We start from the raw sequence: 26,856 nt of genomic DNA, 5'->3' as shown, positions 1-26,856 counted from the left end.
GCTTATATTAAGAAAGGTAGATATAGTCCTAAAAATAATTGGTTGGCAAGTATTAGAAATGATATTTTCTTATTAGATTTAAACAAGAATTTGACTTTAAACATGAAACAATGGAGAAAAAAGAATCATGTTGCCAACCCCACATAGTGGGATAAATGCTTGATGTTGTTGTTTATCCCATTAATATCTTACACATGGATGCTAAATATTTGAAGCAAACATATAGTGCAATGAATTTCCTTCGAAATATCTTCCTAATTGTTGTATTGTATGTCTATCAATGTCTTTGTTATTTGTACTCAATTAGCATATTTCACTATAATGCTATATTTTTAATTGAGACGTGATTAAATATAAATCATGTTCATGATAGTGGTCAACTAAATTACTGAGGATGACAAAAATACAAATAATATTGACAAAAAATGCTAAAAAAAATTTATTGCATGCGAGTTAGCATTTGATATATTTCCTTCAAGATATTAAACACCCACTTCACTATACTTCGTAATTAACTCGGTATGTTGACGATCAATTATCTCACGAGGAACAAATATCAAAGAGGGCAACCCCCATGTCATTCAATGAGATGATATTAATATCCTATTAATGTTATTAAGTAGCATATCCGTATTTGTATCTTAAAAGCATGTAAAAAGTGTAGCAAAAACTGATGGGGACATCAGAGCATGGAAAGTATATCAGAGGCGTGGCCGTCGATCTACGGCCACGATCGAGTCTATGTATTTCTGAGTCATTTCTTGTATTTGTTTTCTTTTATTATATTATGTAGCCTTTATTATTTATGTGTATTTGTTTTTCTGTTTTATCCTTTTCTTAAGGGAAGTCGTATGTAAGCCCTAGGGGCATTGTCATCATTTTATTTCTTGAGTCTTGTGTACGAGGCTATTTATAGCCCTCATGTTCTTCTTCTAAAGCTAATGAATGATTATAAAAAAAAAATTATGCTTGTTACCTTCTTATGAGAGCTTGAAGACTAAGGAGAAGGATCCATAGGAGAGGGAGAATCGTGCATCACCCACCAACCAAGAAGAGTCGGGTTCGTGGTCTTAATTTTCTATCTCTTTCCCTTTCTCCTCCCACCACTGCCGACCCTATCTTCCCCTTCCCCACCTGTAGTCCATGCTCCACCCGCACTCCCTCCCCCCCACCCCCCAATTTCCCTTTCAAATTATTTCCTAAATCCCCCACTTTCCTTATTTAAGTCAACTTATTTTTTGGAAATGATTTGAATTTGAAATAAATCAATTTTAGATATCAAATCTTTCATTTTCTCTTAATCCTATTTTAAGAAATGTTCTTATTTAATTCAATCAATCAAATTATGATGGATTCATTAATTAAAACATTAGCTTCAATTTTCAAATATTTTCTTTTCTCTTAATCCTATTTTAGGAAAGGTTCTTATGTAATTAAATCAATCAAATAATGATGGATTGATTAATTAAAGCCTTAAGTCTAAATACATTGCATCTGGACACATGCTGTAACATCAGTTTTGCTCCAGGTTCGTCCGGATAAAAATTGGATCGTCCGGGACGATCGGTACAGGCAGGAAAACAGTTCTGGCTGCATGGATCGTCTGGACGAAAATTTTCCAGAGGACCAGTCGCCGGGGACGTTCATGAAATTCGTCTGGACGAAATTTGTCCAGAGAAATTAACCCTCTTTCTTTGGAATTAAATCCAATTTCAGCCTAGCCTTACCCGCCCCCTCTCTTCCCCCCCTTAGGCTATTCAAATTCTTGCCAAGTCAAAGGACTTTGATTTCGAAAGTAATTTCAGCCTTCCCTCCTATTCTTCCAACTCCAAATCTTAAGCCTAATTACCAAAAACCTGACCCAATCTTGCCCAAACCTCTCCCTCTTGGCTGGCCACCTTCCTTGCTTTCTCTTACTTAAATTCTTAAAGAAAACCCCTTTTCTCTCAAAAGAAATCAACAAAGTTAGCAAAGAAGCATCTACGACAACACTTCAACACTTCAAGATCGATGCATGGCCGATCCAGATCTTGATTACGGTATCGCCTACGACGAACAGAGGTTTGTTTGCATCCTTCACTCGATTGTTTTCGACGTCAACCCGCTCATCAACAATACCGTCGAAGAGTACGTTGAGCGCATTTTGTACACCCTTGTCGAGGCCATTGAAAAACAACTTGACACCGTTCAGTGGAGGATTGCAACTCAACCGTTATAAGGGTTTACCCATATCTTTTTTCTCGTATTTTCAATGTCTAACTTGTTCTTGTGATTTGATAGATTCATGAAGATCTTATTCATCGAACTCTGCCGAGCTTAGCAATCGTAGGGATTAAGTGCACTTTATTTGCTTCTAATCTTATTATTAGATTAGGGTTGTTGTTGAAATTTACTTACTTAGCATGTTGTTGAATTTCTATGTTATTTTGAGTTTCCAAGTGTTTAGCAAGTGGCTTGGCCTAAGCGTAGGCACAATTCTTTTGTTTTAATTGCTAATGGTTTCATCTTTATTGTTCTAAACAAAGAATCGTGCAATATTCTTATTTCATCCATTTAAAAGCATTTAGTCCTACATAAAAAACTCTCATTTTTGACAACTTAACTAAGCACTCTCATATTTAACTAGTGACCCATCTATTTAAATAGTTTTATAGACAAATTAGAGATCAAAAGAGACGATTGTCATAACATTTTAGGATCTATATCATTTTAAACCAAGGGACTTATTTTAAACTTGTCTCTAACCATAATAGGTGCATGTGTGCCTTCTATTACCACCATAATACCCTAATAGAAGAAGCAATACAATTTAATTAACAATATTTCATATTTGTGTAGATATCTTTCTAAATATTGATTTTTCTTGAAAAATATCTCAAAATATGAGTGAGATTAAGTGTCACTCTGTTTTTTTTTTATATGAGTAATATTCTATGTTATTTGGGGGAACTATATACGATCATCTACAAATGAAATAAGCCATTCAACAAATAGCTAAAATATCATTTCATAGTTTCCTAATAGCGATAAAAAGATCACATGACTAAGAAATTAGGCGTATGTGCAACCCCTAACTAAAGTCCATGAATATTTAATAATAAGCATATTTTTTATGTTTTTAAGCTACTCATGCCTAACTAACATATCTCTAATCTAAAGACATGCTTTTCGTGGAAGGTTGCATAAATTAAAAGACTATATCAGATGACCAACCCATATGCTTGTAGTATGTTACTAGTGATAGGTTTGTTATACGCTAGTCTAGGTAGTTTCTTTTGTTTGGTTGACAAAACATCAACTTGAATTACGTAAGTGATTATAATATTGATGCATGCATCATGTACATAAATTTTCTTAATCATGAATGGTCATAGGGATAATGGATATATTTGGAGATGGATCGAGTTATACAAAATTTAATAAGTATAAAATATATAAATATTTTAGCATTAAGTTGATAACTAACATATCATCTTATCGTATATATGTTGTACGGGATACAAGAGTTTTAACCCTAAACAACCAAAGCAACATTTCTCTAATTAACATATTCTACAACAAAGCATACATAACAACCATTCAAAAATAATGCCTCATCACTTGTATCTCTAGGTTTGTTTTACACTAGTCTAGGTAGTTTCTTTTCTTTGGTTGACAAAACATCAACTTGAATTACGTAAGTGATTATAATATTGATGATTGCATCATGTACATAAATTTTCTTAATCATGAATGGTCATAGGGATAATTGGATATGTTTGGAGATGGATCGAGTTATACAAAATTTAATAAGTATAAAATATATAAATATTTTAGCATTAAGTTGATAACTAACATATCATCTTATCGTATATATGTTGTACGGGATACAAGAGTTTTAACCCTAAACAACCAAAGCAACATTTCTCTAATTAACATATTCTACAACAAAGCATACATAACAACCATTCAAAAATAATGCCTCATCACTTGTATCTCTAACCACACAAAAATATTCTCTTTATGTGCATCTAACTAGAATAAATTGAAATGTATTCTTTATGAATCTTAGCCTTACAACCATGATAATATGAAATTTTATTTAGATCGAAATGAGTGAATTTTGTAACAATATAAAAATTTCGACTTCGATTTATCTTAATATGATTTTGAGTCATAAAAGACTTGAATCAAATTGTTTAATAAAGTGTTAATGAAAACAAGTTGAGTGGATCAAAATTTAATCAGAATTAATTTAAACTTTCTTTAATATTATATACTTAACAAATTCTAAGATTTTGAAAATTTCAGTATCAAATTTTCATCATGAACTAAATTTACTCTTATATTCATACATTAGACAATAGAAAGAAAATATGATTAGTTTTGCAATATATATTAGTAATAATTGTTATGTGGTCCACATCTCCTTACTTATTGTGCGAACCACATGCCTATAATACTTTAATTTTTCTTGTTTTAACCATTGGATTTTGAATGAAGGGCTCTGATTGATATTTGGTACGAAGGAAATATGGATGGCCAACGTCCAACCTAAATCCCCAAATTCGAGAGTGCATACTCGTCCACGCTGCCGCAATAGATGGTCGCTGTCCTCTACATCTGGAATCGCCCGCTTCTCGCCTCACAGCGCCCCATTTCCTCTCTTCTGTAACCTAACTCTACTCTCTCCTTTCTCAAAGGTAGTTTGGTTCTGGGTTTACTCTGAGACTTTATTGTTGCGCGTGCTTATTATTACTATTTTTTTATGTTGGGATTCAGGGTGAGGGAGTGAAGTTTCCGGACAGTTGATTGAATGAAAGATTGAAGCTTTAGAAAACCTTGCTGGCAAGGTGTGCATTTGCATTTGAAATCTCTATCATTTAGTAGGTTATATTAGCAGGACACTGTGAGAGGCTGGTTCTCGCCCCAAAAAGAAAAGAGCGATTCTAGTTTCTTGAGCAAGAATTTTTATTTTTCTCGAATTTTTGCATCCTTGAAGTTAGATTAGTTTATTTGAAGTGTCTGGTAGCCTTTTGCGATGGCTATATTTCCTTTTAATGGTCTTCATCGGCTGCTGATACTATTTTTTTATTAGTAAACTTCTCTTGATAGTTTCTTCAAACTTTTTAACATTAATATGTATGGCGTTGCTTATTCTGATAGCATGCATACTTTTGTGATGAAGAATATACAAACACTTTGAGTTGGCTTGAAATCAAAATAACCCATATTGAAGTCGAGCCGCTTTATATCGAATATGTTTGTTCCATTATTTGATTCAGAGCTAACTGCCGATTTTGAGCTGATTTTTGATTGACTTTAAATCGGCTTATTCACAGCTGTCAATTAATAAACAATTTTGGCTTCTACTTTTATGCTGTTGAAGCAGGTCATCACAACTTCAACGGAGTATGTTGTTTCAAGCAGGCGATCCAAACCAGAAATAATGTCAGTTCATATTTCGTTTTTTGGATTCCCATCAGGTATGCTCCCGTACAGAAAATTGCTCCAATCATTAGTCCACTTTAGGCTTCTTATGGGGCCCTTTATGCTTACTAGTTGATGCTCCAGGCTACCTGCTACAGCCAACCCGCCCTAATGATTTCCCTCCAAAAAATATCTCCATATCTATCCTTATCTCATTCTATATCAGATTAATCATATGATTTTCTAAAAAATCAGCAGTTTAAATGGTAAGCATTGCATAATAATATGGAAAAAGCTACATTATATGAAATCACGAAATATATTCACTCACCTCAATCAACTATTAAGAATGAATTCACATCAGACTATATTGTTAGGGCACAACATACACAACCAATATATCTGAAATAAGGTGAGGGGAAACTAAGAATATGAACAAGTTTTATCACGGCTTGAAAAGTAATGTTTAAAGGACAATCGAATAGAATTACTTCTTTGATAATTGATATTTGTGGAATGCTGAGCGCTTCTATGTACATTGCTTACCATTGCCATGAACTTTCTTGAGAAGAGAGAGAGATGGTTACCATGGCCATGAGTGTTGAATTACTTAGAGAAGTGGGGTTAATGATATTTTAAATATTAGTCGATTCACTCTTTCAATTTTGTCTTTGCTTCGAATGTTGAATTACTTAGAGAAGTGGAGTTAATTTTTTTGAAATATTAATCGATTCATTCTTTCAATTTTTCTTTGCTTCGAATGTTGAATTACATAGAGAAGTGGAGTTAATATTTTTTGAAATATTAGTCGATTCACTCTTTCAAATTTTCTTAGCTTGCATATTCAACCATTTTGAGTGTTATTGAATTTTTTAAGAAAATAATAGAATCTGGCTTATATATGTATAAAGATATATCATAATCAAGTGACCAATATGTGTTTTTGCTTAGGCTTTCGAATTACAACAGGGAGTGTCATATTTTTTTGGTTGGGGTGCATTATTACTGGTATGCTCAATAAAAAAATGATTGTGAGTTATGTTTAATTGTAGGTTTATTTTGGAGAGTATATGTTTTCTCTCGGCGCAATTACTGTTAAAGATTTCTCAATGAAATAGGGGCAAAATTCTCAAATGATCTACAATGAGATGGAAATTGTGAAGATAAAATTTTCATTTGGTATATTATAAAATGTCTTCCTAATTTCAAAATAATTTTTCATAAAAAATGCAATCAAGACCTCATCCTCTTCAACAAAAAAGGCCTTCGTAGTAATTTTTTTTATTGCTTTAGTTTAAATGCAGGTTTTTTTGGGAAGCATAACATCATCTCTCCACTCACCAATACCCTCATACATTTCTTAATGAAAAAGCAACAAAATTCTCAACAGGCCCACAGAGGTAGAAACCGTGAATATAAAATTTTCTTATTTGGTATATCATATAAAAACGTCTTCCATATCCAAAATAATTCCTAATAAAAAAAATGCATTCCAAATCTCATGTTCAGCAATGTTAAGGCAACTGACACGTCACCCGGTATAGTACCGAGTCCAGAACTTTCCATACTCATGTCTAGCTTATGTTTCTATATATACATGTATACTCTGTAATAATAAAGGTCATGCAATACAATAGTTTCCTATTCTCCTTTTCTCTCTGTCTCACATTCTTTCCTCTTCTGTTCCGATTTTCTCTGTTCTGTATCAGCCAATTCACATGGTATCAGAGCTAAAAAGCTCCACAACGTTTTCTTGATCTTCATGGCCGAAGAAGACTTAGCCGGCTCCCGCCAGACTACATCGATGATCTCCAACAAAGAAACAGATCTTCATATCCAACCCCATCTCAAATTCTTGATATCTAATATCAAGAATCTGGTTCCCACCACGCTTACAACTGAGAACTACTCGATCTGGAGGCTCCAATTGTTTCAGCACTTCTCCGCGAACGGCTACGATGAGCATCTCACCAGTCAGGTCGTATGCCCGCCGTAATCAGAAGAATCCGAGCGAAATAGCTGGACGCTCATAGATCGCAATCTTGTTTCCGCACTACTCTCCACGATTTCCCCATCCATTCTTCCGTATGTGATCACGCTTCGCACCTCTCACGATGTCTGGACACTAGAGCGTCGACTTCAACCCACAAATCGATCCCAGGTTATACAGCTCAAGAACGAGCTCCATCAAATGCAGATGAAAGATCGAACAATGCAACAATATCTTGATCAAATCAAGACAATCGTGGACAACATCACAGCGGCAGGATCTACCGTTGACACAGAGGATATAGTTCTTTACATCCTCAACGGGCTGCCAACGGCATACAACTCCTTCAAGACGTCAATTAGAACCTCCCTTCAACCTATAAATCTTGACGACTTATACTCTCTGCTAAGCAGCGAAGAAATAAATCTTCACCATCAACAGATGCAAGAAAGCCAACACTCCAATTCTATGGCTTTGTTCACCAACCGATCCGCAAACTACAGAGGGAAATCAAATAAATCCCACGGTCGATCCAGCTACCGCCAGTCGTCTGCGGAGCGACAATCTCCCGTAGACTCTCAAGCTTCAACAAGAAACCAATACCCACGACCTCTGTCAAATTTGCGAAAAATCCGGTCACTTCGCGATCAACTGTTGGCATCAGTGCAACTTAAGCTATGCACCTCCGACCAACCCGCTGGCCCTTACGGTGCAACAACAACACGCCGCAACTAACGACTGGATCTTGGATTTGGGAGCTTCCTCTCACCTCACTACAGATGCAACTAATCTTCAGCAATCAACCCCATACAATGGCTTCGATTCGGTCTCCATTGCCAACGGAAGCAACTCTCTATCCAGAACTTGGGCCAAGGACTCCTACCTTTACCCGAGTCCAACAGTAAGCTCAACCTGAAAAAGATTTTACACGTTCCGTCAATTTCTCACAATCTTTTATCTGTCTCTCGTTTAACCTCTAACAACAACATTTCAATCTCTTTCACCGCTAATGAATTTGTCATTAAGAATCTTCAGGACAATCAAGTGCTTCTCCGAGGTCCAATACGCAATGACCTGTACCACATCAAGGCTCCTTCCAACCATAAAGAAGCCGCTCTCACCACGGTCCGAACGCCCAAGATTTCCTGGCATGCGCGTCTCGGCCACCCTCACACTCGCAAGCTGCAAATTCTGGCTAAACACATCTCGGAAATTTCTTTAGGCCCTTCTACTAATGTTTGCATTTCTTGTAACGTTTCTAGAAGTCATAAACATTCTTTTCCTCGCAGTAGTTCTGTTTGTAACAAACCGTTTCAGCTCGTCCATTCGGACGTCTGGGGTCCGACCCCCTCTTTCTCTTTTAACGGGTTTAGGTTTTATGTCATTTTCATAGATGACTACACGAGATTTACATGGCTATACTTAATCCACACCAAGGATGAAGTTTTTACTAAAATTCAACATTTCTGTGCTCTTGTTAATAATAAATTCAATACCAGAATTCAAACATTTCGGACAGATGGCGGAGGCGAATTCACCAGCCATGCCTTCCGCACTTACCTGGTATCACTCATTAAACCAGCTGCTCGCATACTCCTGAATAGAACGACACTGCAGAAAGGAAGCATCGACACATTATTGATCTTACCCGCACTCTGCTTCACGCGACAAACCTCCCGAACGCATTTTGGGCCGAAGTCGTGTCTACGGCGAACTACCTCATTAACTGGCTTCCGTCCTCAGCCATTCAAGATGAAACTCCCTATTCCCGCCTTCACGGCACCCCGGCATCCTACAACCATCTGCGCACGTTCGGGTGTCTATGCTTTCCCTAGACGAAACCTTACGCGACTACCAAACTCTCACCCTGTTCTCAGGAATGTATCTTCCTAGGATACTCCACTCAGCACAAAGGTTATCGTTGCTTCAACGTTAATCAATGACGGCTACATATCTCGAGGCATGTGGTCTTCCACGAACACATTTTTCCGTACTCTAACACAATTTCAAATCAACCCAATATGCTACCGTCCAAGTATTACTCTCCTCTTCTTCTGGTCCCATCGTCCACAATATCGTCTAGTAATAACTCGTCCACGGCCACCAAACATTCGAATCAGGCTATCCACTCGACCAACTCCAATGATCAACATTTATCCATCCTTCCGGTCTCTGCTGATACTACCCACTGCGGATCGTCTCAAACTCTTCCTACTCGACATCACATATAGACTCGCCTTCGGTCTGGCATCTCAAAGCCAAAACAAATTTTCACGCTATCCGCTACCTCTTATGAGCAGTCCACCCCACCCCCACTTCCTACATCGAAGCCGTGAAACATGCTAACTGGCGCTCGACAATGTCCTCCGAATTCTTAGCCCTGCAAACTCAAGGAACCTGGACACTAGTACCAGCTCCGGTTGACAAGCCCATACTTGGCAGTAAATGGACGTTCAAGAAAAAGCTCAACCCCGACGGACAAGTTGCCACCTACAAAGCTCGACTTGTGGCACAAGGTTGCTCTCAAGAATTTGGCATAAATTTCGCCAAGACATTTAATCTCGTCGCAAAATGGTAACTATTCGAATGCTCCTAACGGTAGCCTTAACCCAAAATTGGTCAATCACCCAGCTGGATGTCTCGAACGCCTTTCTTCACGGAGACCTGCACGACGAGGTCTACATGAAACAACCGCGGGGCTTTGAAGACACTCAACATCCGCCATGGTTTAAAATTGCGCAATATGAGGCTCGCCTTGAGGTCCGCCTTTATGCAATTCCAGTAAAAAACGCCTCGATGCTTACGCCTCTGGTTTTTTTAACGAGGCTTGTGCCTCAACTTGGTTGAGGCCCGCCTCGCCTCACTGGCATGAGGCTTACGCCTCACGCTATATATATATATTAAAACTTACATAAATCTTGAAGTAAATGCTCGACATTAGACTCTATAGGAGAGGAGGAAGGGGAGAGAGCATCTCATTATAATGATGTTTCAAATGAAGAACCCCTTAGTGATGACAGTGCTGATGACTTATGAGTTCTTATGTGATATATCATTGCTATTTATTTTTGGAAATTTGAATTATATGTTAATGAAAAGAATACCGGGATTTGGGAAAGATAGAATTTTGAGTTGAACTATATTTTATGTTGTCTTATTATTAGGATATTTTGATTTCACTTCATATCTTATGCTTTTTTATGTTTTATATTATTCACTCATTAGTATATAAAAAATTTATCATTTTATGTTTACGCAATCTTTTGATTTTGAGGCTTACGCCTCAAAACGCCTTGAGGCTTACGTCTCGCCTCACGAATGAAAAACACCTCAATACCTGAATACGCAATTTTAAACATTGACATCCGCAGCACGTTTGTAGACTTCGGAAATCCATTTATGGTCTTAAACAGTCTCCGAGGAAGTGGTTTCAAAAGCTAACTAAGTTATCAGAATTTTGGGTTTCAATTCAGCTCGGCGGACCCGTCCCTTCTTCTATTCAAACAAAAAGACATAAGGCTGTTTATCCTTATATACGTTGACGACATCTTGATCACCGGAAATAATACCGTCAAACTGAACAAAACACTACAGCATCTTCGCTCGGAATTCAGCCTCAAACAGCTAGGCGACATCTCCCTGTACCTAGGAATTCAGGTTATCAAAAATACCTAAGGCTATTTTTTGACTCAATCACACTACGCACAAAATCTTCTTAACAATGTTAGTTTTGTCGACTGTAAGCCCTTGGCGTCTCCAGCTCCAACTCGATTGCCCAAAAGCCCAGACAACCAACCATATTCCAACCCTCAACTATATTGCAAGCTAGCAGGCTCCCTTCAATACTTATCAATCACATGTCCGGACATAGCATTCACAACAAATGCTATCTGCCAACAGATGTATCATCCTCGCAACAACGACTATCAAGCTCTCAAACGCCTGTTAAGGTACCTCAAGGGAACACTCGACTTCGGCCTTCCGATCAAAACCGGCGCACTCAACCTCCCCTGCTACACGGACGCTGACTCGGCCGCCAATCCCACCGATCGCAAATCCATTTCAGGATTCTGCACCTTCCTCGGCCCAAACTTAATTTCATGGTCCGTCAAAAAGCAAAATACAGTGACAAGATCATCGACAGAGGCGGAGTACAGATCCCTATCCTCGGCAATGTCGGACGTTCTGTGGATTCGTCGTCTCGCTGCCGATCTCAGCATTCATCCGACAACACCTACAATTATACATTGCGACAACACCTCTTCCATTGCACTCGCCAACAACCCGGTCTTTCACGAAGGACCAAACACATAGAAATCGACTATCACTTTATCAGCAGTCACATTCAACAGGGCAACATTAGCATCGCTCACATATGCTCCAAAGATCAAATCGCAGATATTCTTACAAAACCTCTTCCGATCAACCGGTTTCTAGACCTAAGATCCAAATTAACCATTCGCTTACCTAATGATCAATTTGAGGGGGACTGTTCAGGCAACTGACACGTCACCCGGTATAGTACCGGGTCCAGAACTTTCCATACTCATGTCTAGCTTATGTTTCTATATATACATGTATACTCTGTAATAATAAAGGTCATGCAATACAATAGTTTCCTATTCTCCTTTTCTCTGTCTCGCATTCTTTCCTCTTCTGTTCCGATTTTCTCTGTTCTGTATCAGCCAATTCACAAGCAAAACATACATTAGAAGGATTTTTGCAAGAATGAGATAAAAATCCCACTTTTATAAATAATTTTATAGGGAAAGTTATAGATCACTAACATCATGGAGAAACAAAACAAACCAACATTTGTTTTCATAGTGCAATGACAGGATTATTGGGCGCATGGAATATTTGGAACGCACAATTCATGATTCTCCTAAAAAAAGGAACGATTTATTAAGAGGCATTAACCATCACTATTGCAAGAGATGGACATCGATGAATAGGAAACTAGAAGGAAAAGAGACAGTCATAGCAACATGTGATCCAAGAAACTCTCCGAATTGCCAAACTAACTCTAGAAGGGTAAGAGTGCAATTCTAAAGGCGGGATCAAATTACAATGGGCAACATTTAAACCCGTGGGGTAAGGCTGTTTGTAATGATAATATGTATCCAAGCAAATGCTCCATTTTGGAAGCTATATTTGCTATCATTATGCATATAATTTGTATAAGGCTGATGGAATGATGATATGTATGAGAGTTATGAAAAGTTATTTTCCTTATGTAATGGCTTATTTGATAGTTTATGTTTCCTTTAGGGTTTACGAATGTGCTGCCTCATTACATCTTTTTTGTCTCTGGCCTCCTCCTCTTTCTCTCTGATTATTAATCTAATTGAATGCCCATTTCAAATATTGGTATTCCCTGTGGGAATTGGGTTTGTCAATTAAAACTCTGTTCTATATGTATTATATTTGATGTGAAAATTATCTAAAATGGTTTATAGTTAGGCTGCTGGTTTTTAAATAAACGAATACATATTAAAAACCTTTCTGTAGTACAATCTAATCCCTTCTCTTCCCTGTCCTACCTATCTTTGTTTTGTGATTCTCTTTTCATGATCACTCTCTGCTTGACTATCTGTACCAATGCTATTGTACTTCTAGTTGCTATCTACCAACCCCTCCCCCTTTCTGTTTCAGCAGCTCACAAATTAATGCTGGTTGTTAAGCATCATCCCTTCGCTATTTGCTGACAACAGAAAATTAGGTGATTTGAGAACCATTCATATAACATTGATTTTGGAATTCTGTTTTATTTTTTGACATGTAATCTTAGAATCCAAATCAATACCAAGCTTGGGGATAGTATATTTTACTTTTAGAATAGGTGATGCAGTATTAGTAAAATATCATAAAAAAGATTATTGAATATGTTTGAACTGACGTGATATTTGCCTAGCTGACCTGATGCTTGCCTCATGCCCAGTTACTCGATCTGTTGAATTTATGAACTGGCTTTGATCCTGTGGTAAATCAGTATTATTTTAGAAAATATAAATATCATGAAGAAGTCAGAATAAATTCCTAACTATGTAGTACATTGGTTTGTATGTTTGGCCTTACTAAGAATTTTATCATTATATCATCAATTCATAACTATGTACTCGAGAAAATTCATTATTTATTAAATATATGGGTATTTACTCATTGTTTTATTATAAATTTGATCAAAATATTTGAAGTACATAAAAAATGTATTCAAGAGATAGCCCAAAAAATGTGGAGTATATAAGGTTGTACTTCTAGCCTTGTTGAGAAATTTTCTACCGCATTACATGTGCATAGATATGTGCTTAAGAAAACCTCTGAAACCTAAAATCCAAGCCCTACCATGTTGGCCTAAAGTTGAGACTAATAAAAAAACTTTCATGGAGAATACATAAATATAATTTTTCTTGATTTTTTTTTTTGCATGGTAGCTTGCGTTAGCCAAGTTTCCTAGCAGTTCTTCCAAGAATTTGTTGAGTTTTATAGTTTTTATTTTTTCCTGATTTATATGTAGTTTTCCTGCACGTGTCTTTTGAATCTTCCATTTTTATTACCATCGCCATAATTTACCTAATGGTCTTGATGTAGAATGCATCTTTCGTGATCTCTATGCTTCAAGTGATGTGATGGCAAAATATTATATTTTACTGCATGGTTTCTGATTGGAAGTTCCTTTATTGCCCAGGGGTAATCGGAAAGACTTCAATATCATTTTCTCCAAACAATAGAAGGCACGAACTCTTTCTAGGTGCTGATGATGTATCATTGAGCACATCTATTTCTCGTTATCCTACAGTTGTGTCCATGTGTAAGGCTAGTTCAAACAAAAGAAACCCTGATTTTTCTAGAAAGTATAGAGGATCTTCAAAAGGTAAGAGGCAAAGCCAAGAAAAAGAAAACGCTGAGAACCTGGAGGATAATCTTCTTTCTTCTAAAAATGGGTCTCTGGTTTCCCTTTCCAATAACCAAAGGTTTTCTGCTACTGCCACTCCTGGGAGAAGGGAGAAGGAAATTGTTGAGCTATTTAGAAAGGTTCAGTCACAACTAAGAGAGCGAGCAGCTATTAAGGAAGAGAAGAGGGTTGAATCCGCACAGCTTGGTCAGGGAGAGAGGGGAACCGTAGATTCTCTTCTGAAATTATTGAGGAAACACTCGGCAGCTCAAGGGAAGAAGAGCAGCAGTGATGATGGCTATGATCTTGATCAGCCTGAGAGGACCAATCCATTTGATGAACCAGAGAGAAGTGACTTATTTGAAGAGGAACAAAATTCTAGCTTCTTTGGATCTGATAATCTAGGTACTACCCAGGATGTGGTTCATGAGCAGAAACCCTTTCCTTCAAGTAGGCCCATTTCAAGCTTTAAACGCAAATCTCCTGTACCGAAGGTGAAGTTTCAGCCTGTGTTCTCGGCTGAGGAAGAAGGTGGCAGTTCCAGTCCCGCCTTGAAGTCAGTAGGGATGACAGGTGTTGCCTCTGAAACCAAGTTGGACCCTCAACCTCGGCATCTATTTGAGCTTGAAGATGAGTCTTCAATGAAGCTTGGATCTTTAGATGCCAAGAGTGAAGTGAGCTTAGGTAGATCCGACTCTGCCGATTTGGATGAAACGGATCCGGGGGTTTCAGAACCGTCCATGGTACAGGGCTTTGATTTGAGCTCCATGAAACTCTCTGAATTGAGGGGCCTTGCAAAATCTAGAGGCATCAAGGGTTATACCAAGCTGAAGAAAATGGAGCTCTTGGAATTGTTGAGGTTGAACAATGCTTGAACTTATTGCAATGCATTCATTATATGGATCTTTCATGCTAATTTTTTTTTTTAATGTTTATTTATTGTGTTATCGACCTATGTTGTTATGAAGCTCCATGTTCTGTAATTGCCAGTTGACATTTGCCATTCGCCATTAAAAAAGAAAAACAACCCAACAGAAATCAATTTGGCTTAACCTAGCAAGGCCTTTCAGCTTGCTTTTTTATCATTAGCAAGGTTGTCGAGAAATTTGTTTAAAATTCATTTTAGATGAAAAACCAAATAATATTATCATCTTCAAAACTATATTTTCTTTTATTAAAATAAAAATCACTCAAGTTAAGGATTTAAGCTTTTTATAAAAATGACTGTAAAATTATTATAAGGAAAATAATTTTTTTTTTGAAATTTATAAATAATAATATTTTTTAGAAAATATGGTTGTGATTTCAAAAGTAAATAAAGAAAAAATTATTCCAAATAGATCTTAAATATTATTTGCTTTGCAGGCTGAAAAATCTTATTCGTATCATATTGATGTGATTCAATATAAGTCTATCAAAGGCAACCGCAGCTAATCTGGAAACACCTCATAAAACTTAGGTAGCCAAGGCTGTAGATATGGATTCAATTAATATACTTTACTATTGCATCTCTATAATAATAATAATCTTATAAATTCATCCGAAAAGGTCTCCAACCAAACCGCTATTATGTTGGAGCTACAAATGCATGGCTGTTGTGGGGGCATTTCTTGAATGATTTCAATGCAAATTTTTTTTTTTGAAACATCTCTTTATGAAACTGATGTGACTCTTAAATATCCTTGGCAGATTACTCTTCTCTTCCCAGCTCAGGACTGTAAATTCTCTGCAATCAGAACTAAACGAAACAGCAGAATGACTTCATTACATTTTCCTTAATAACCACCACTACATACAAAATAGCAAAAGACACAGAGAGAGAGAGAGAGACTAAATCTTAACATAAAAATACCATAATTAAGCACTTAATAAATAATAACCTTAGAAATAAGGCTAATACTAATTCAGTCGGCTGTGACCTAGCTTGTATGTATGGCAGCTACAGGTAGTTAGAGTTCGGTGGCTTGCAGCAGCACCACATGAAAGAAGCGTGAAGAAGATACCGACCCATTTCCAATGAAGCCCCAATTATGAACCAGCAGCCGGCCGGCCGGCGGTTGAACGCTCGGCCCGAGTGCGAAGCCAGTTTATAATATCACCAAAAACAAGGTCTACATTCTCATCCGGTTCGCCAATCAGCTGGTGCCACATGCCGGGGTATATCTTGATGGTCTTGTCCTGGCTGGAAGCACGGCGATGGAGCTCCTCAACGCAGGCCTGGTCGCAGATGACATCATCACCGCCGTGCACGATAAGCAGAGGCAGGGTGATGTCCTCGAATCGGGCCTGTAAATCCCGGCAGATTCGAAGCAGCTCCTGCGCCGTGGCTGCCCTAGGCCGAGCCAGGGAACGCCGCGGGCTCGCGATCGCCAGCCGTCGCTTCCACTCCACCTTGAATGAGACCTCCGGGATGGAGCCCCTTGTGGGAACCACCCGCCAGGTGGGGATCACTGCCGCAGCAAGCCAGAGAAGGTGCTCGAGCGGCCAAGGAGGCTTGAACTTGTCGCTGATGCCGCACATGGCACCGTTGAGGATGGCGCCGTCCCAGGGGCGGGACGCGACTCCAGCAGATGCGCTGCGACGAAGGTGGATTAGGAGAGCGATGGCGCCGCCGAGGGACTCGGAGTAGAGGAAAGATGGGAGGGCTGCGGGAAAGCGGTCGCGGAAGGAATCGAAGAAGGAGATGCAATCATCAACGACGGGGGTGATATCGGGTATGTGAGTGGGGAGGCCGTCTGAGAAGCCGTGACCCTGGTGGTCGATGGCGCAAACAGCGAAGCCCGCCTTGGCGATATGGACGGCGGTGAGCTGTATTAGCCAGCTGGACTCACCGGTGAATCCGTGAACGACGGCGACGATGCCGATGATGGGAGAGGAGGTGGGGAGGGGAATCCACCATTGCGTGAAGATGCGGAGGCCGCGTGGGTTGAGGAAGGAGGAGGAGTCGTGGGAGACTCCGTGTCGGGCGTAGAACTCGTCGGGCGTGAGGCGTCCAAAGGGGCTCCGATCGTCGGCCTCCGCCACCGGGTGGTGCTCCATCGCCCAATGCGTTGGTTGTTCGGAGAGAGAGAGATCTGGAAGAGGGAGGGAATGAAGTTGGGGTGTTAAATGTTAATGCGATTATTATCACATATACGAACAAAGTAAGAACATTTATTTTGAAGCATCAATCAAGCAATATACTGAAGAGAGTTAATGCATTGAAGGAAGGTGAGAGAAGCACCTCCCACCTAACTTATAAATGCCTCCGTCCGTCTAACAAATCTGATAATTTTGTCACGGGTCACGGGTCACGGGTCACGGGTGGATTCAACAAGTCCTAAAATAAATTCTGGTCCATCCATCAATTTCTCTTATATCATAATTTCTCCATCCATTTAGGGTTTAGGGATCATTGTCATCTCCTTTGTCATTGTCCTAAGGTCTAAGTTTATGTACTTAAGATGTATAAAATTGTATTTTAGACTTTTATACTGTTGGGCATTTGCATTGTGATGTTATATTTTGATCATATATTTATTAGGTATTTTGGGGATTGTATGTGTTTGGTCATTTTTTATGTCATGACCCATACATGATTTTATGTTATTAGAATTGGTGGTAGGTATGCTATTAATGGTATATATGAAAGTAATGATGGTAGGCAAATGCTTGGTGTGGTGTTTGAATTTGGATGTAGGCTTATATATCTTGGCAATCATCTTGTAAAGCTAAGCACTTAATTATTGATCGAAAATGCACTTCTTAAGTTTTTTGACTCTACTTATTGTGCTTCTATTCTCAAGTGAATGGCTACTCGAGTGTGTGAGTTCAAAACCCTTAGAGAAGGACCTTTAAGGAATGAACAAGATTTTTACAGCTACAGACTATTCATAGAGTTTGAATTCAACTTATCCTCACTTCTCACCGATTATCATAAATTCATCACATGCTAGATCATTCATAACTTTGTATTTTTTTCTTTACTTTACATATGTGGGAAAATAAATTTGAATACCCCACACAAAATGGGGTTTCTTCTATTCTTGTGATCGAATATAGTATTGAGAATAGCGTACTATCTCGAGAGATGGAAACAATATTCTAAAATGGATTCAAGAATAAAAATATGATTTTGTAAAATTTTCATTTTCATAATTTAATAAAAAAAAGAATAATATACTTCCTTGAAAGGTTGACTTGCTATTCTAAGATAGTATTTAAAATAAAAACGAGCTTTTGGAAAATTACTATTCATGCAAACAAATACAACAGGGAGGCTATCATATCACCTCAAAAGGGAAATACAATATTTTACGAAGGTATTTAGATGCAAGAATGTATTTTGAAAAATTACCATTTATGTAAGAAAATACAACAAACAAAATATAATATCACCTCGAAGAACGATTATGACATTTAACAAATGTATACTGAATACAAAAATGTATTTTTTCTAAATTCTTACATTTTTTCAGAGATTTTCCCTTTATGAAAATAAGACAGTGTTTATTTTAATTTGGAGTTATATGTATCGCATAAAGGCAAGCTTTTATAGTTAATTACATTTTAGAAGAGATGAATCACCTAATAATACTCTTGATTAAAGTAGTGACAAATATTTTCCTATATTTCAAAGATTGAGACCAGGATGAGAGATTTTAGAATTTCCAAAATGGATTGATTCAATGCTAAGCAGTTTTTCTAGAAGCCAAATGATCAAAGGTAGGAAGCATTGAGATTATGGGACCATGTATGCTAAAGTTATAGTAAAAATCAATTTGGTTAGTGCTACATAATGATTGGATAGTGCTTCAAGTGTGGGCAAACTAGAAATATGATTGATGAGAGTCCATAGGCATGATATGAATGACGATCTGAGCCTAGATATGAGAGTTCTGTTAAACTGTCATGGAGATCGAATATAGTACCCTTTAACACTGCTGTTCAGAGTTCCTTTGGTGGAGACAGTAGTTTTGGTTCCATGGTAGGGAGGCCATTGGGTAGCACTCAGAGGGAGCCTGATAGTTCTATTATACCAGCTCCAGTTCAAGCACATGTGTATAGTTTAGTAGGAGGCTTATGAGGCTCAAGATGTTGTGATAAGTACATCTTATATTTTTGCTCAGTTATGTCATATTTTATTTGATTCTGGAACTAATCATTCATTTATTTCTGACCACAATTTTAATTTATTACACTTATCTTCAATTTATAATATTTTTTTATCTATTACTTTACCGATTGGAGATGGTACGATATCTAGTAGAGTCTATTTATGTGATATTATGATATCTGATAGGAAGTGGAGATCTAGTTTAATTTTGTTGCTCATTTTAGAATTTGATGTTATTTTGGGAATTGAACTGTTTGATGCTCGAATTAATTGCTTGAAAAAGTAAGTTATCTTATTTTTGGGTAGTGAGAGCTATTTATTTTAGGGTGTTAAATGAGTTATATCTTGTATGATCACTAATGTACATGTAGAAAGAAGGGTTGTATGATATTTTTAACATCAATTCAAGATAGTAGAGTAGATTCTTATTTTCTTTCTAATGCTCGAGTATTGTGGGAGTTTCCTAAATAATTAGTTTGTTAGTTTGTCTCTGGACAGAGATATAAAGTTCAATATTAATATATTTTTAGGTATGGCTCTAAATTCTAAGGCTCCAGATAGGATGATACCTAAGGAGCTTCATAAAGTAGAAGGTGTAGCTTAATGAGTTAATTGACTAAAGAATTGTTCATTCTAGTGTGTCTCTGTGGGGAGCACATATTTTATTTATGAAGAAGAAGGATGATATGATGTGTATGTGCATTGACTACAGGAAAATTGAACAAAGTCGCTATTAAGAGTAAATATCTTTTACTGAAGATTGACAATTTATTTGATTAACTTTATGGATCTTATCCAGATTGATCTGTGATCCAGATACTATTGGGTAAAGGTGAGAGAGTCTGGTGTGATAAAGGATGCTTTTAGTACAAGGTAAAGATACTATGAGTTCTTAATCATACCTTTTGGGGTTCTAATGCACCAACCGTCTTATAAATTTGATGAATGAAGTGTTTATAAATTATCTAAATCAGTTTGTTATTATTTTTATAGATGATATTTTGGTTTATTCTACTTTTGAGGAAGATAATAATAGGAATATGAGGATTATTGTGGAGACTCTGAGACAACTTCAGTTATAGGCGAAGTTCTCAAAATACGAGCTCTAGTTGAAAAGCATTTCATTTTTGGGGCACGTTGTGTGTAGCGTAGGTATTTTTATAGATCCTTAAAAAGTTCAAGTAATTGCGGATTGGCCTAGACCTACTGCCATATGAGAGATACAAAATTTCTTAGGGATTGCTTACTATTATAGGAAGTTTGTAAAATAATTTTCTTACGGCACTGTGATGCGAAGTCAAATGGCTTTATGAATGATTATGTAATAATGAGCACAAGAAGAAAAAAAAAATGAAAATGAATGAATGATATCTCATTCTATCATCTTTGAAAAAGTGTTAGGGCCCCCAAAAACTATGCCGAACCATTTGAGTGAAGACCAGAAGATCAAGTCAATCAACTCAATATCCTACCCTCATGACGATTCAAGAAAAAGGCAATATAACCATGTACTAACTAAGCCTTTGGTTTCATTAGCTTGTCATACATCATATGTCACAAAATGACCTTATGTCATTTATATGTGTTTACCCAATCTAAATAAGGGCCGGTCGATTCATAGATTTGATCTTCCAAAGAATGAGAAAAGGGAGTATACGTCAGAACAATGAATTATCTCATGGCGGTCAGGTGTCAGCGCTATGAATCACTTGTAAGCAAAAGCAGGGAATCAGTAGTAAAAACCATGGGCTATTGAAGCGCAACGTTATGCCACCGAATATGCAGCACTCGTACGAGCAGATAGAAGAGGTCAAGAAAGCCCAAAATAAAACCATGTACATTCAACATCGATAGTTACTTTTGTAGTGGGACACCCCTTGCATTGCATGCAAATATCTTAAAATGCCCCTCATATATGCATTGTAATAAGCATGATAAGTTATATAAGCATATTATTCAACATTGCATTTACATGCATATGTGTCGTACATGCATGATCAAGGGCCTTTCCGCATGCATTTGTAGGATGTTGAAAATTTTATTCTAGCGTGCCACTTTAACATCGCTATTATATTTCAAAAAGACCTTTGATATACATATGTAGGATGTAGAGGATTTCATTCTAGCGTGTCATTCTGACTTTTGCTGTTACATTTCAAAATACCTCTCGCATGTGTTGGTGATATGCATAGGGTATTACTCAAGTATTTTATTTGACACTGTAATTGCATTTCAAAAATACTCCTCCTATAATAAGTAGAGGGTTTCACTCCAGTGTGTCATCTGACATCACAATTATATTCCAAAATCATCATCCTACATAAGCAGAGGATTTCACTCCATTATATCATATGACACTGTAACTGCATTTCAAAAATCATATCATACACACACGTGAATGCATCATACAAACTGTATACAATTGCATATACCCACGTAGGTCCTAGAGAGTGTGTCGTAGGTACACACGTGACGTCAGAGAATACCACGCGGGTTAAGAAATAAGTTTATGTTCAAACCGGATCCTCTGCCGACAAGTAGGCAGAGTTGATAAGGTTCAACGAGCAAAAGTATAACAACCCATAAACTCCCCGATGATGGCCATGTTGAATTTTAATCTCAACCAGAGTGGATCGTATATCATCAAATTCCCTTGAACTTTCACAAAATACAAAATACCCATAAAATTAAAAATATCCAAAAACACCAAAATTCAAAGATATTTAGAAATGAAATAAATCATCAAACACTTAAAGCACAAAAATTCATCCACCATTCGCAATAGTTTACCTAAGCAGACAAATTGTGTCATTTAACTGGTGATTTCACCGCCAAATAGCACCACATTGTGTATTTCGCCACCAAATGACGCCACAGGTAAACAATTATAACTGGGACCCTCTGAACCGTATGGTTCACCACAAAATGGCACAATTAAATAAATCTTCATACAATTGGTGTAATCCAATTAATATGCAATGCCAATTATTTTTTGGATAATACATGATATTCTTCTTGGAGATCGGGTTGCAGGCCAGTTGATCGACGAAAAAAAAATTTCCTCCCAATCTTGCTAGTGCTCGAATCCCCTAATATGCCCCAAAATAAATAATAATAAAAAAAAATCTTCATATTTTCCTCGAAGGTGATGACAAATATAGTCCAATAACTTTACAAAATTGATCTCAAATTAATTCATTAGGTGTTAATTGACAAAAAAATGGGACATGAAATTGATCCTAATTTGATTCTTCATCAGCCATACAAAATTGATCTAAATTTAGATTGCATATGAATAATCAAGAGATTATTTTGAGTAATTTGTAAGGATATATATAAGTAAAGAAAGCACACATTGAGCCATATAGACCTTTTTTTATGGATGCAGAACTTCCACGACAAGCCATCAAGCCTGCATGTGGTAACATGCTAATACAGCATATGGAAAGTGGACTTACAGTATAAGGCATCAAGTCGGAATCTGTACGTCAAGTCAAGAATGGACTTCTCACTTGGGTTAGCTGAAAAGCATTTGTTTAACTAATAAGCTCTCACTACAAGAACTATAGGGATGAAGTAGCACATGCAATCCTCCCAACTCCAAGCAAAACTTTATAAGCAATTGCATCGAGCAGCTAGCGTTAGTCACGCATGAGCTGCCCTCCTTCAAATCCGTAGAAAGTCTACTATCTCTCTCGATCCCCGCGCACCACATCCATATAAATAACTAGCCAGTACTCCTAACACTTATGAACCAGTTAATCAGATCAGGATGGCCAACAGGATTATTGGCAGGAAGCTGACCATGGGCCTGCTGATGGTGCTGTTCTCTTCACTGATCAGCCCGCTGATTTCCCTTGACGGAGGAGAAGGTATGATCAAAGCAGCGGCAGCAGCTGCCGGCGATAATAACAAGGGGAAATTGGATCCGGCATCGACCAACTATGTTGTGCTGGACAGGAATCCTAAAACTGGACAGGAGAGGTTCTTCTGCCTGGCAAGAGGAAGGTGTCGTTTTAAAATAATTCAATGCCCGGCGCAGTGCCCTCGGCGCAAGCCAAAGAAGAACCGAATCGTAAAGGCTTGCTTCGCAGATTGCAGCAGCCGTTGCGAAACCACCTGCAAGCGTACGCCCAATTTATTAATAATTTCCATATCTATTAACATAATTAGTACAAGGCAACGAGATCCAATTTTAGATGATTTTAAATTTTTTAAGATGTATTAAGAGGTTGTTTAATATCCTATTTTCGCGTAGATTTAACTAAAAAATATTTTCTAACAAAATTAAGGAGACTTTATACCAATTGATTGATGCTTGATGGATACATATACAGATCGATTGCCGAATTGCAACGGCTTCGGGTCCATCTGCTACGATCCCCGGTTCGTCGGCGGCGACGGCACCATGTTCTACTTCCATGGTGCCAAAGGTGGCAACTTCGCCCTCGTCTCCGACCGCCACCTCCACATCAACGCTCACTTCATCGGCATTCGTCCCGTCGGGCGTTCCCGTGACTTTACTTGGGTTCAAGCCCTCGCAATCATGTTTGAGTCCCACAGCCTCGTCGTCGCGGCCCGACGTGTGGCGGTCTGGGATGATTCGGTGGACGTCCTCTCCTTGCTTTTTGATGGCGTTGCCATCGCCCTTCCAATTGAATTTGATGGCGAGTGGCGGAGCCAGACGGGTGAGGTGGTGGTTGAGCGAACGTCAGAGGCTAATAGCATACGGTTGACGGTATCCGAGATGCTGGAGATGGAGGTGAGGGCGGTGGGGATTGGCGAGGAGGAGAACAGGACGCACGGATATGGTTTGCCGTCAGGAGATGCGTTCGCGCACTTGGAGATGCAGTTTAAGTTAGGAAGGTTGTCGGACGACGTGGAGGGGGTATTGGGCCAGACGTATAGGGCGGGATATATCAGTCCGGTGAAAAAGGGAGTGGCGATGCCGATGATGGGTGGGGAGGATCGATACCAGACGCCGGGGTTCATGTCTCCGCATTGCGGATCTTGCCGATTCCAGTTACCCAATGCAATCAGTGGCGAGGCTGCTACGGTGGATGTGGTTCTGTATTGATGGGCACGAAGCCAAATTAAGTGTTGTATTTTAAGCATCGAGTCAAGTATTGGATCTTAGTACTATTTAAAAAACAATAATAGAGGTCGTGTTTTATTCAACAATGTTACATCAATTTACATGTATTAAATTTACATATATTTGGACCTACTAAAACCTTGAGCAATGGGAGCAATAATATGAGCTTGTGATGATTGATAATTACTAGTTTATGCAGATTATCTTTCTATCCTTTACAAGGTGAAGCCTTCATATGTTTTAAAAAAATTGCACTACTTGAAAGCCTTATTTGATTTCTGAGATTTCAAGTTAAAATAATGGTAAAAGTTTGATGATGTACTTCTCTAAAAGTATTGTTCTCCTCTATCTTCTCCTTTGAAGAGTCTCATTTTTCTATGAATGCTCCTTCACCCACCTAATGTGTGATTACACTATCTTCCTCCAAAATCAGTAGCATTACATCAAGGAAAATGTTTCTTATATAGAATCAAGTCCTCTTTCACTTTTCATAGAGATAGAGAAAAGTGAATCAACCCTTTGAAGTATTGTGGAGGAGGTCTAAGGACAATTTAGAAGGCCTCATCCTTAATATTGATGGAAGAAGTAGCCTAATCAATAGCAAGTTGGACATCCCTCTCCTTTTAAAGTTGGGTGAAAATTTAAGCCACCACATAATCCTTTTTCTACTCTACCTCTTCGCATGGCTTAATATAAGCCATGCCTTGCCATTTCTTGGCCTCAAGTAAGAACCAGAGAGATGAACTTTGCCTCCATCTCTCAACCTTGTACTTGCATTTGTAAAACTTGAACTCCATAGTGATAATGCATTCACTCTCCAGTAATGATACAATAATTTCTATGACCTTGGTTCGCTCCTTTTTGAGTCATGCCTTAGTTGCTTATTACAACATTGCCAGAAGATGAACTATGCTTGATTCTAACTAAGCTTCAGTAGCACTCTAAGTTGCTTCCCTAAACTGTAGAACAAATTGTTGCTCTAAAATGAGTTCATATCTTACAAGGTAGTCATGAATATCTTTCTTTGATAGTAGATAAATTATATTAACAACAATAGGACTATCTTCGTGATGACGAGTACCTTTATAAGGCAAAATAGGCTAGCTTATAATTCTTTGAGCTTTATCCCCCAGTTTAGACTTTGCAATAGAGGCAATATCAGATAGTAAATTGATGAAAATTTTATAACCATTCATAATGGACAGTTTTTTTATTTTTTCATATTCATGTCTCATCAAATGTTTAACCTCTTAGCCACCTTCATAAAATTCGTGCCCTCATGTGCATCCAAAGACCTCCCCAGTGGGGATGATTGATGCCCTAACATAAGAAATGATCATGAACAAGTAAACTAACATATGTAATGATAAAAAGACCACAATGAAAAAAGACAAAACTCTCTTAGTGAGCTTATAAATAAATAATAATAAATAAAAAATCTAACAGTACCAGAGGACTCTTTAATTATCATAGATTTAAAAGGAACAAAAGAGTGAACTTTCATGATAAAAGTTAAGTTGGCCTTAATATCACAAGTCATTCAACTCTTATATAGACAATATGGCTAGTGCTATGAGTGGCTTGCTATATTAACTGTGCTCTTGGGTTTATATTTTTTAAGTACTTAAGATAAAATGAAAGTGTTGTAATCCTCTATTGAGAGGGCACCCTCATAAGGGAAATTATTATTGCTCAATAACATTTTGAGAAAAAATAAAAAAAAGTAAATTTATTTTCACACATTCCTAAATGTTATACACTTATATACCCAAAATTTAAATAGTGGTTTTTAGAATAATCAAATAAGTTGTAGACCAACTTTGCGAAGATTGGAACCTTACATTCTAGAATTATCTTCCCAAAAGGCTTAATACCTTCTATATGCTTGGAAATCAAACTCATTAGGTTTCATCATGGATGTAGGAGCATGAGTGATCTTGGATCTTCCAATTCATCCCAAGAGCCACAAGGAAGAGGCTTTCTTACCAATAGAGAATAGAACATTAGGGGTCCTGATGCAAATGGTTATTATCTAGCAATTAGCTGAAACATATAGAAGAAAATTTTTATAAATCACAAAATATTATTGGAAACATAAAAGTTAAACAAAAAGGAGGAAATGGAAATATTAAGAGCAAAGAAATACAACTATGGATACTAACCATTAAAATCAAAATCAATACCTCCAAAAAATGGTTAAAAAAACACAAATCACAAATCACAAAGATTACTCCAGCTCCTATCATTCTTCTTGACCAACAAAATTGGATTTAAAAAAGTGCTCACACTCGGCCTAATAGTCCCTGCCTCCAACATCCCTCGGATAAGTTTCTTAATCCTGTCCTTTTGAATTTGAGGGTAGCAATACGGTC

The 26,856-nt window shown here is 37.6% G+C and overlaps 3 protein-coding genes across 4 annotated transcripts; 2 read left to right on the top strand and 1 right to left on the bottom strand.

Moving 5' to 3' along the window:
• The first annotated feature begins 4,502 nt into the window (after positions 1-4,502).
• Positions 4,503-15,350, top strand: LOC110095927 (SAP-like protein BP-73). Of its 2 annotated transcripts, XM_020821652.2 has the most exons (4): positions 4,542-4,682; positions 4,762-4,832; positions 5,372-5,465; positions 14,088-15,350. In XM_020821652.2, the coding sequence occupies exons 3-4, from the start codon at positions 5,429-5,431 to the stop codon at positions 15,167-15,169; spliced, it is 1,119 nt and encodes a 372-aa protein (XP_020677311.1). In that variant the 5' UTR covers positions 4,542-4,682; positions 4,762-4,832; positions 5,372-5,428; the 3' UTR covers positions 15,170-15,350. The 2 variants fall into 2 exon arrangements, with proteins under 2 accessions (XP_020677310.1, XP_020677311.1); XM_020821651.2 differs by lacking the exon at positions 4,762-4,832 and having other exon boundaries at positions 4,503-4,682.
• Positions 15,351-16,033: 683 nt separating this feature from the next.
• Positions 16,034-17,794, bottom strand: LOC110095928 (caffeoylshikimate esterase). Its single transcript, XM_020821654.2, has one exon. It carries the CDS (start codon positions 17,331-17,333, stop codon positions 16,323-16,325), a length of 1,011 nt encoding a protein of 336 aa, XP_020677313.1. The 5' UTR covers positions 17,334-17,794; the 3' UTR covers positions 16,034-16,322.
• A 4,729-nt stretch (positions 17,795-22,523) lies between these two features.
• On the top strand, positions 22,524-26,319 carry LOC110095929. The gene is made up of 2 exons (XM_020821655.2): positions 22,524-23,516; positions 23,727-26,319. The coding sequence occupies exons 1-2, from the start codon at positions 23,162-23,164 to the stop codon at positions 24,464-24,466; spliced, it is 1,095 nt and encodes a 364-aa protein (XP_020677314.1). The 5' UTR covers positions 22,524-23,161; the 3' UTR covers positions 24,467-26,319.
• The last annotated feature ends 537 nt before the right edge of the window (positions 26,320-26,856 follow it).

Source organism: Dendrobium catenatum, unplaced genomic scaffold, assembly GCF_001605985.2.
Source record: "Dendrobium catenatum unplaced genomic scaffold, ASM160598v2 fragScaff_scaffold_730, whole genome shotgun sequence".
Classification (NCBI taxonomy): Eukaryota; Viridiplantae; Streptophyta; class Magnoliopsida; order Asparagales; family Orchidaceae; genus Dendrobium; species Dendrobium catenatum.
This window is presented reverse-complemented; position numbering and strand designations above follow the sequence as displayed.